This window comes from Entelurus aequoreus, linkage group LG20 (assembly GCF_033978785.1).
Source record: "Entelurus aequoreus isolate RoL-2023_Sb linkage group LG20, RoL_Eaeq_v1.1, whole genome shotgun sequence".
In the NCBI taxonomy this organism is placed as follows: Eukaryota; Metazoa; Chordata; class Actinopteri; order Syngnathiformes; family Syngnathidae; genus Entelurus; species Entelurus aequoreus.
Genome location: NC_084750.1, coordinates 4,053,972 through 4,066,060, shown reverse-complemented (window position 1 = coordinate 4,066,060; position 12,089 = coordinate 4,053,972). Strand labels below are relative to the sequence as shown.

Genomic DNA, 12,089 nt, shown 5'->3' with positions numbered 1-12,089 from the left:
AAGTGCAGTTCAACTTAAGTTATGTCCAAAAAGTGCAGTCTTACCTCTTTGCTGTTTTCGCTGTAGAACAACCCCAGGACAAATATATAGATGAGCGGAATGAAGAATGTGGAGTGTGTGTAGAACTTCTGCTCCTTCATGAACACGTCGGCCCGGTCACAAAGGTAAAAGTACGCCATGATGACTCCCATCCTGCACAGGGCCTGGAACGGTGCCTTCAGACCCAGAGGGGCTGCTGCTGTCGATGGCTTTTTCTCTCCAAGACTCTCCACGTCCGGCGGAACGGGCCGATGTTGGCGGTTGTTGCCGAGGATGTGGAGGGTCAGGAGGACGAGGGCAGAGCCCACGAAGAAGCAGGCGCATAGTTTCTGGAAGAGGTTGGGTGGTGGTAACGTCTGGCAGCAGGAGCCGTCGATGGGCCTCAGGAGCTTGTTGCACACAGCGTTCATCAGCACCATGGCTCCCTGAAGCAACACATCAATATTTATGTGTAGTAAGACTGTTTCTCTGGATGAGCAATAGCTCCAGCGTGTATGGTTTAGGCTGATACGCACAAAGACTTTCTGAATCTTAAGAGGTATTTCCACCCCACACATAAAGACAATCAGGCATTGAGCAGTTTTGATCTTGATGTAAACTACGACAATACCAGCACAGCACACACATGACCACGGAGCCATATTCTAGTCCTCAAGCACAAACTTTTGCCTTGGAAAAAAGTATCTGTCTAAATATACATAGTATTGGATGGTATTGGATGGTAGGATCAATACTTTGGTTGTAGTCCAGCAAATTACTCGATTTTCCTCAAAGTTATGTGACTGCAGCGTATTACTTTTCATAAATATCTACATGTCAGGTTAGTTATTTTAGTTGTTTTGTTTACATTTCTAATTATTATTTTTATTACATTTGTTACAGTAATTGTTTTTTTTTAATATATGCAGGTTTCATTGTCAACTAAAAGCACCAAATGTATGATATTATTTTGAAGTTTAAAGATGCTTTTATTTTGAAGTGACGTTTACCAGAATTGTTGCGCTGCTGTCCCACTTTGTTGCAACTGACACACAGAAGAACACTTTCCAGCTAATTCCTTCATATAGCATGCAGCCAACGAGGTGAATTACTTTGTTACATATATCTCCATTTTATGACATCTTGATATGCAAACAGAAGGTTTCCCTTAAAGTGCCAAAATACCTGTGGTGGTGAGGGCGTGGCCGATATAACGTAATCACATAGTTTGCTATGATGCATGTATTCTTTAAAAAGGCAAACAAATGTGAATATACCATCCATCCATTTTCTACAGCTTGTCCATTTTCGGGGTTGCTGCATTCAGGCAGAAGGCGGGGTACACCCTGGACAAGTCGCCACTATACATTTAAAACAAATCTGTTATTAACTATAGTATTAACATATATATTTTTTATTACACAATACCGTTTTGTTGTATTTTTTAATTCTTGCTGCTTATTGTACAATGTACATTGTTGACAATTTTTTTTCAGAGATTTCTCCAATCCTTTTGACTAAAAAGATTGGAGAAATCGCTCCAAAAAAAAGTGACTACTCTACTCTCTCTTTAATAAAAAGAACTGGCAACAAATCCAGCATCTATTTCTGGTGTTATTGGAGACTGTACTTGTGTTTAGATTCTGTCGCACCATGTCCATGACCAAAAGTGAGCTGCAGAGAGCCTGACGTCACACTTGCTTTGCGCTGCTGGAAGCCTTTCTCTCATTAAAAGCCGCTAGTGTCATCTTAAATTGTGAAGATTGCAACTAACATATTATCTTATTTTAGTTGTCTCACATTTATTAAAGTAGATCCACAGCGCTGACACGCTGCCTCCGGACAAATTTTTGGTGCATCATTAGTCAATAGTGCGCAAATAATAAACTATATTTAGCTATTCATACTGTAATGTGTATGTTAGTGTGTTATGATAGTAATTTTTCCAATGGTCATTCTCCGTGTCGGCGGAGAATGAACAAGTGTTGTGTGTCAAGGAGTGAAACACGGAGACAGACGTGTGTGCATGGAGGAAATACTTGCTGGAATTAGGCCCGTTGTTGGCCAAAAATTGGCAATAAAAGCTTAAAGGCCTACTGAAATGCGATTTTCTTATTTAAACGGGGATAGCAGGTCCATTCTATGTGTCATACTTGATCATTTCGCGATATTGCCATATTTTTGCTGAAAGGATTTAGAAGAGAACATCGACGATAAAGTTTGCAACTTTTGGTCGCTGATAAAACAGCCTCGCCTGTACCGGAAGTAGTGTGACGTCACAGGTTGTGGAGCTCCTCACATCTGCACATTGTTTACAATCATGGCCACCAGCAGCGAGAGCGATTCGGAACGAGAAAGCGACGATTTCCCAATTAATTTGAGCGAGGATGAAAGATTCGTGGATGAGGAAAGTGAGAGTGAAGGACCAGAGGGCAGTGGAAGCGATTCAGATAGGGAAGATGCTGTGAGAAGCGGGTGGGACCTGATATTCAGCTGGGAATGACTAAAACACTAAATAAACACAAGACATACAGTATATATACTCTTTTTTTTTTTTTAAATCAACCATTTATAAATACACATTAGTAGGCTAAATGAACCTCTTTAACATAGTATATATACTCTATTAGCCACAACACAACCAGACTTATATTTAATATGCCACAAATTAATCCCGCATAACAAACAACTCCCCCCTTCCGTCCATATAACCCGCCGATACAAATCAAACACCCGCACAACACACTCAATCCCACAGCTCAAAGTACCGTTCACCTCCGCAAAGTTCATACAGCACATATATTTCCCCAAAGTCCCCAAAGTTACGTACGTGAAATGCACATAGCAGCACGTACGTACGGGCAAGCGATCAAATGTTTGGAAGCCGCAGCTGCGTACTCACGGTACCGCGTATCCAACTCAAAGTCCTCCTGGTAAGAGTCTCTGTTGTCCCAGTTCTCCACAGGCCAATAGTAAAGCTTGACTGTCATCTTTCGGGAATGTAAACAATGAAACACCGGCTGCGTGTTTGTGTTGCTGCAGCCGGCCGCTAATACACCGCTTCCCACCTACAGCTTTCTTCTTTGCTGTCTCCATTGTTCATTAAACAAATTGCGAAAGATTCACCAACACAGATGTCCAGAATACTGTGGAATTTTGCGATGAAAACAGACGACTTAACAGCTGGCCACAATGGTGTCTCAAAATGTCCGCTACAATCCGTGACGTCACGCGCAAACGTCATCATACCGAGACGTTTTCAGCAGGATATTCCGCGGGAAATTTAAAATTGCACTTTACAAATCTAACCCGGCCGTATTGGCATGTGTTGCAATGTTAAGATTTCATCATTGATATATAAACTATCAGACTGCGTGGTCGGTAGTAGTGGGTTTCAGTAGGCCTTTAAAAAAAAAAAGCTTTGTTTTCTTCTGGACGCTACAATACATTATATTACTTTATTGTGTTAGGTGTGGCAACTAATATCAAGTCGTGGTGCACCGCCACAATCAAATACATTAAGGGGAAACCCTGCTAACATGCTGTGCATGGCGAATTGATGTATTGATTTAGCTAATACTGTCAGAAAAATTGAGAAGCACCAAAAAAGGGGGGTCAGCAGAAGCTGCGGGGCCTAATTGATTTATGACCCGAAAGTGGGGCAGGGGGTTAGGGTTATGACTTGCCCAGGAAGTGGGTGTGGCTTCTACATAGCACCAATTCGGGGGGAGCTATTAGGGGGGCGACATCACACTCATAGGGCGTGGCCTAAAGTGTCGCCCTGAGATCGGTAGGTCGTGAGTTCAAACCGGCCAAGTCATTCCAAAGACTATAAAAATGGGACCCATCTTGACACTCAGCATCAAGGGTCGGAATTGGGGGTTAAATCGCCAAAAAAGTATTCCCCGCGTGGCAACCGCTGCTGCTCACTGCTCCCCTCACCTCCCAGGGGGTGGTCAAGGGTGATGGGTCAAATGCAGAGAATAATTTTGCCACACCTAGTGTGTGTGTGACAATCATGGGTACTTTAACTTTTAACTTTAAATAGAAATTATACGTCATATCCGGTCGCCATTTTAATTTTGTAGTCTTTACTAATAAACCCGCCATCTTGGTTGTAGTCCATAAGTCATAATGATTTATGCTTCCTACAGACAGAAAGGGGTATTACAACTTGTAGTTTTTCTAATCTGTACACCATTTTAGTTGATCCATCCATCCATCCATCCATCCACCCTATCAAATGTATTATTTAATTTGATTAAAGTGATTTTTCATTTTTAATTAACTTTATTAATTTTATTTAAGGTAATTTAGTAAATGTAGTGCATTTACACTTGTCTAGGCTGCTGTACCCCGCCTACGGCTTGATAGCAGCTGAGATAGGCTCCAGCACCCCCCGCAACCCCAAAAGGGACAGGCGGTAAAAAAATGGTTGGATAGTGCATTACGCCACTATTTCACAGCATTTTAACCCAATTACAAAAGTTTATTTCTATGCCCAGCTCAACCCATATACAGTGGGGCAAAAAAGTATTTAGTTAGCCACCGATTGTGCAAGTTCTCCCACTTAAAATGATGACATAGGTCTGTAATTTTCATCATAGGTACACTTCAACTGTGAGAGACAGAATGTGAAAAAAAAATCCAGGAATTCACATTGTAGGTATTTTAAAGAATTTATTTGTAAATTATGGTGGAAAATAAGTATTTGGTCACTTCAAACAAGGAAGATATCTGGCTCTCACAGACCTGTAACTTCTTTAAGAAGCTCTTCTGTCCTCCACTCGTTACAATAACAAACGATTTTTGTGCACTGCTTTAATGGATGTTTTGAGGACTTAAAATGGCGGCCAGTCATATATTTTCACCATCGAAATAGTTTCAACACTCAGCAGTATTTGTTTGATGATAGTACTGTATATTTGTGTAAAGCTAATATTTACATATTGTGTATTACATTTCAGTATGTTATTTGAATCACAAAGCTTATACATTTGTCATTGTGTGTATTTCAGTTTTACAAAAATAAAAGTCCAGTCCAAGACAAAAGTAAAGATAGGAAAAGACAAAGTAAGATCAACAACAATAAAGAGCCTAAATATATTCATCTGCTTTGGAACTTTATTAGAACGTGTTGGATTGTTTGTTAGCTGTCTGCCTAGCTGTATAACCTCAACATGTATAGTGAGGGCAGCACAGTAAAAAGACTGAAAGCACAGCGGGCTTCACAGGGACATAAGGCAGCAATCTCTTCAACATCCAGTGGTAAACAAGCACACCATGGAGCATTCAAAAGAAGACGTAAGCGAACATGAAAGAAGTTCAAGATCGTCACATTCCTCTCACTCAAGTCAGATGACGTCAGTGAGCGTTGCTGCTGCAAAAGCAGAAAGTGCACGTGTTAAACTTTCCTTTGCACAAAAAGAAGCAGAAATGATAAAACAGCAAGCGGAAAAACAAGCTAATCTGCTCCCGTTAAAATCATCAAAAGCTGCTGAAGCACATGTTTTAGAGTAGACATATCAGCTCAAGAAGAAAGTGATATCCAAAGAAGCCAATTTGATTTGAATATGCCAGTGCTAAGCCCAGTAGAATGCACTAAAGAGTTTGTGGAGCAACTGTCAGAGGCATCTCATGGCCAACACTCACTCCATTCTTTAAATCAGCCAATACTGATCTCTTCCTCAGCGCGCCAGCAGACAATGGACAACGATGAAGATATTAAGGTCAACACAACGGCTAATAGATAAGAGATGGATGATGTGAAGTACCATGTGCTCTATTACCTACCTGTCCAGCACCACAAACAACCACATCGGGGAGACGTGGGGACTCCACCGCTTCGTATTACTGCAAGTCCATCAAAAGACACCTTCACAAGGAACGATGCAACTCAAAGGATAGATTGTTCATATCAAAAATCATTCCACCATACCCAACCTCATCACTTTTCTGCACCAGAAGCAACTTCCTTCGACAATCGTGGTGCATCAGACCTGGCTAAATACCTAATGCGTAAAGAGATGGTTAGCTCTGGTCTTCTTAAGTTTGATGACCAACCACAAAATTACTGGGCCTGGAAGGCATCATTCATCGGTTCCACAAGGGACCTATATCTCAGTGCACGCAAGGAATTGGATATTCTAGCTAAATAGCTTGGACCTCAATCAGCAGAACAAGCTAAGAGATTAAGAGCCGTGTACATACACAATGCAGAAGCTGGGGTCGAAATGGTGTGGCAGAGGCTAGAGGAGTCATACGGAGCACCTGAAATAATTGCTTGCTTTACTTAAAAAACTTGAGAACTTCCCAAATATCTCAAACACAGACAACCAAAGACTGAGAGAGTTCGGGGACCTTCTTCTTGAGTTGGACGCAGCAAAGTCAAATGAAATTTTACCCGGTCTTCTTCATCTTGACACAGCTCATGGCATTAGTCCCATCCTGATCAAGCTACCATATCGTCTCCAAGAAAAATGGGCTAGTGCAGGCAGGCCCAGTATACAAAAAGGACAAAAATGTGGCTTCTTCACCATTTCACTTCTTTGTGAACTTCATTATGGAAGAAGCTAGGATCCGCAATGATCCCAGCTTTGCCTGTGTCACCAGTGGTAGCGTAACTAATGCTAGACAAGAACGACTTCAACCGAATTACAGGACACCAGTGTCCGTAAAGAAAACTGAAGTGGCGACAGTACCTGAAGCTAAGTACAACTTCCAAGAAAAGAAATCTGAAGACCCAGATAAAATAGAGGCTTATTGTCCCATCCACAATAAGCCTCACCCTCTGCGTAAATGCCGGGGCTTCCGAAACAAACCACTCGAAGAAAGAAAGGCTTATCTGAAAGTGCAACACATCTGTTATCGATGTTGCGCATCTACGAGACACATGGCAAAGGATTGTGAAAAAGCTGTGCAATGTAAAGAGTGTGACAGCACTAGGCACATCACAGCGCTTCACCCTGGTCCACCACCAATAACAGAGAACTCCCCAATGAAGGAAGATCAAGGCAGGGAGAATAATGAACATCTCATCCCATCTGTGACATCAAAGTGTACTGAGATATGTGGGAATTCAGTGACTTCAAGATCCTGTTCCAAAATGTGTTAAGTCAGAGTATACCCTGCAGGCCAAAGGGAGAAAGCTGTCAAAATGTATGCAGTCCTGGATGAGCAAAGTAACCGGTCCCTTGCTAAAACAGATTTCTTCAATCTCTTCAGCATCAAATCAGATTCAGCACCATACACACTGAGGACATGTTCTGGGGTAATGGAGACAGCAGTAAGACGTGCATTATAGAGTCATTGGACATGCAAACCACAGTACCTCTCCCCACACTTATAGAATGCGACATGATGCCCGATGACAGATCCGAGATCCCATCACAAGAGATTATTCAGCATCATCCTCATCTAGCTCCACTGGCAGGAAAGATACCAGCAGTTGACCCCAATGCTGCAATTTTGATTTTACTCGGAAGAGATATCATCCAAGTGCAAAAAGTAAGGGAACAGTACAATGGACCTGACGAGGCACCTTATGCACAACGTCTTAACCTAGGGTGGGTCATAGTCGGGGAAGTATGTCTTGGAGGAGCTCATAAGCCAGCAAACATCAATGTCTTCAGGACTAATCTGCTGCACAATGGACGAGAAACATTTCTAAGTCTATGTTCTAACACCATCCGTGTCACTGAAAAGTTCAGCAGCCCTAATCCGTTCCATGGTCTGCAACCCCCCAAACATCTGGAGGAGATGGACAACCTCCGCAGCCAAGTTTTTCAAAAAGCTAAGAGTGACGATAAACCAGGTTTGTCTCCTGATGGTCAAGCATTCCTTAACATTATGAACAGAGAAGTATACAAATATGGGTCAAATACTTGGGTTGGCCCGTTACCCTTTTGATCACCTCGTCGCCACCTCTCAAACAATCGGGAGCAAGCATCAAAGCGTCTTTTATCCCTTTATCATCCGCAGAAGAGAGATATCATATCTGTACCGCCAGGAGACTTCAATGTGAAAGACATCCACTCAAAACAATGGAAACAAGAATACCTGTCAACCATACAACCTAGGAAAAAATGGTATGCAGAAAGGCCTAACCTGCAAGTTGGAGACCTAGTATTACTGAAAGACGGACAGGTGAGAAGAAATGAATGGCCCACTGGACTCATCGTGAAGTTTATCAACAGCCATGACAACAAAGTAAGAAAAGTAGGCGTCAAGATCATCCGTCAAGGTACTCCTAGAATCTACACTAGACCTGTATCAGAGGTTGTGTTGCTCGTTCGTAAAGAGACTGAATAGTGGTATAATCATTATACCAGGCGGGGAGTGTTATGCCCATTTGATTGTAGACTCTTACTGACACCTTGTGGCAATAGGAAAATACTACACCTCATTTGTTTGGGCACTTCCGGGTTGACAATGTCAGTTCAGTTCATGAGACAATTGAGAAGTAGACAAGTTGTGTTAGCTCTTACCAGCCTTGGAAAAGATAAGTCTGTAAGTAAACTGTTTAACTTGTTTATGTAACTCAATATTAAGGTGGAAAGTGGTTAAATTTGATAGTAAGTTGTTTATTGAAAAACGATTTCTGTGCACTGTTTTGATGGATGTTTTGAGGACTTAAATTAGCGGCCAGTCGTATATTTTCACCATCTAAATAGTTTCAACACTCAGGAGTGTTTGTTTGATGATAGTACTGTATATTTGTGTAAAGCTAATTGTAGAGGTCTTGCTCTACCGGGTTCTCTGGACCACCCAAGATAGACTTCACAGCCGTGTCCATATTTGCGTACAATGATTTATTTTTCAATACTTGGTGCTTTTCAGCCATGTGTCATTTCCTCCACTATCAACAACAACCTTTCTCCTTCCCGACCGCTGCCTTTTACAGAGCGGCAGGTCATCAGACAACCACTCACAGCCGTGTCATCTACGCACCTGCCGCTAATCTTGAAGCCGCTCCCGCTCCTCCGCAGGCCCGCAGGCCACGCCCCACCACACTAATATTTACATATTGTGTATTACATTTCAGTATGTTATTGAATCACATAGCTTATACATTTGTCATTGTGTGTATTTCAGTTTTACAAAAATAAAAGTCCAGTGCAAGACAAAAGTAATGATAGGAAAAGACAAAGCAAGATCCACAACAATAAAGAGCCTAAATGGATTCATTTGATTTGGAACTTTATTAGAACGTGTTGGATTGTTTGTTAGCTGTCTGCCTAGCTGTATAACCTCAACACGTATAGTGAGGGCAGAACATTGTTAGCTAGAAAACAGTACGCTGTGCAAAATATCAAACTTGTATTATTCTTTGGTAGCGTTCTGCTATATGTATAAGATCTGAGTGTCATACTCATTTTCCTTATTGAATAAATTAATAATTTTTAAGGTGAATGTACAATTATTCATTATGGTAAAGGTTCTTCTTTTAACTACCGCAAACTATCTACAGTATCTCTCTTACCTGAATGCATCAGAATGGCATTTAAAAAGTGTAATTAACAAAAAATAAGCTTTTCTTTACTTCTAAACACAGCCCTGCTTTTTAAACACTAAAAACAAAAGGTAACATTGTATGGGGAACATACTCTAAGTAACAAAGACTTAATTTAGAGTTATTTGGACACTAGGGGAACATATTCGAAGTAACAAAGACTTAATTTAGAGTTAGGGGTTAGGGTTAGGGTTATGTTTTGTTATGTTATGTAAGAACCGACCATATTCATTAAGTGGTATTAAAGGGAGAATCATTTACAACAACTTTCTTAATTAGCACTAATTGGCAATCATTCTGAGGTTATTGAGGGAAGACTCTTAGTTAATGCCTTACCGGTTGTATAATAAGGCCATGCAAAGTAAGGCATTAATAGGTACTTAAAATATGATATCACTACCAACAATAGATAATTTAACAGTGGGTTTTAACAATACTACAAAGAAGGCCACAGTCTATGATATGACTTATGTACCGGTACTTATTTAGTTTTTTTTAGCTATATTATATAGTAAAAAAATATTTCTAAGTATGCCAACCTTAAATATATTTTATGATGTACTAAATACAACTTCTTATCTTAACTTATTATTGTTATAATAGCTTTATTATTTTAATGAAGAATGTTTCCAACTTATGAAGGAAAACATGTTATGGCTAACAATGTTATGGCTAGCATTTAAAAAAAAGTTTACAAAGGGTTGGGGTTAGGGCCATACTTGCCAACCATCCTGATTTTTCCGGGAGACTCCCGAATTCAGTGCCCCTCTCGAAAATCTCCCGGGGCAACCATTCTCCCAAATTTCTCCCGATTTTCACCTGGACAACAATATTGAGGGCGTGCCGTGATGGCACTGCCTTTAGCGTCCTCTACAACCTGTCGTCGCGTCCGCTTTTTCTCCATACTAACAGTCACATGTTGTATGCGGTTTCTGCAGACACACGTAAGTGACTGCAAGACATACTTGGTCAACAGCCATACAAGTCACACTGAGGGTGGCCGTATAAACAACTTTAACACTGTTACAAATATGCGCCACACTGAGAACCCACACCAAACAAGAATGACAAACACATTTCGGAAGAACATCCGCACCGTAACACAACATAAACACAACAGAACAAATACCCAGAACCCCTTGCAGTACTAACTCTTCCGGGACGCTACCGAATTTGTTGAAAGGACTAGTTGGTACAATCCCTGGGGACTCTGCATGGCAGGGGCGTCCTCCTCCCTGAGCCAGGCTTGCACCTGACCGCATACCTAAATGAGGCTAAGTGACACTGCTGGGAGGCTTTTCCACCATTGGGACACATCTTCAGTTGTGTGCCCCAGCGTCACGGGGTGTTTCGGCCCGGCTTACCACAAGACACCCTCTGCCGAGGAAGGGCCCACCACAGGGTGATCAAATCCCTGGGTGTGTGCATCCCATTAGGTGTTAGCCTTAGCAGCCCAGCTGGTGTCACTCCTCCTCAACCACAACCAATGGCTCGTCCTCTCTGCTGTGTTGGCCAACTCTTTAATGGCCTGTCTGTAACAGCTCGAAGGGGAATGGGTCTGCTGCCTGCACCTCAACCCCGCCCCCAACACCCCCTGCCCCCCATCTGCCGAATTCGGAGGTCTCAAGGTTGGCAAGTATGGTTAGGGCTATCAAATAATTTATTCAAACATAATGATGTAATGAATGAAATAAACAATATTAAAAGTACTATAAAAATATATTTATAAAAACATCATGATCAAATGACCATGAGACCCTGCTTTAATACGGATTGTTTTGCTTTCAATTCAATTATTGTTTGTAATGATGTTAATTCTGCAGTAGTGTTGTCCTGATACCAATATTTTGGTAGCGGTACCAAAATATGTTGGTACTTTTCTTAATAAAGGGGACCACAAAAAATGTTATTATTGGCTATATTTTAACAAAAAATCTTACGGTACAGTAAACATATGTTTCTTATTGCAAGTTTGTCCTTACATAAAATAGTGAACATACATGACAACTTGTCTTTTAGTAGTACGTAAACAAACAAAGGATCCTAATTTAGCTGGTGGCATATGCAGTAATGTTGTGTTAGTTATCATTCTATTATTTTGTCAAAATTATTAAGGACAAGTGGTAGAAAATGAATGATTAATCTACTTGTTCATTTACTGTTAATATCTGGTTATTTTCTGTTTCAACATGTTCTATCTACACTTCTGTTAAAATGTAATAATCACTTATTCTTCTGTTGTTAGATACTTTACATTAGTTTTGGTTGATACCACAAATTTGGGTATCAATTCGATACCAAGTAGTTACAGGATCATACTTTGGTCATATTCAAAGTCCTCATGTGTCCAGGGACATATTTCCTGAGTTTATAAACATAATATATTTTTTATTTAAACTAAATAAGATTTTTTATATGCTAAAAAATATCGATGTAATCATATTAGTATCGACTAGATACGCTATTGTACTTGGTATCATTACATAGGATGTTAGGTGTAGATCCACCAATGGCGTTTGTTTATATTGTAGAGTCCCAGAAGAGTTGGTGCTGCATGGAA

At 40.8% G+C, this 12,089-nt stretch overlaps 1 protein-coding gene across 3 annotated transcripts in view; it reads right to left on the bottom strand.

Annotated features, from left to right (window-relative positions):
- casd1 (CAS1 domain containing 1) overlaps window positions 1-12,089 on the bottom strand; it is a 111,436-nt gene that overhangs the window by 37,995 nt on the left and 61,352 nt on the right. For all 3 annotated transcript variants that reach the window (XM_062029234.1, XM_062029233.1, XM_062029235.1), the window contains one exon: window positions 45-464. In XM_062029234.1, coding sequence (XP_061885218.1) covers window positions 45-464 — 420 coding nt within the window. The remainder of the gene's footprint in view (window positions 1-44; window positions 465-12,089) is intronic.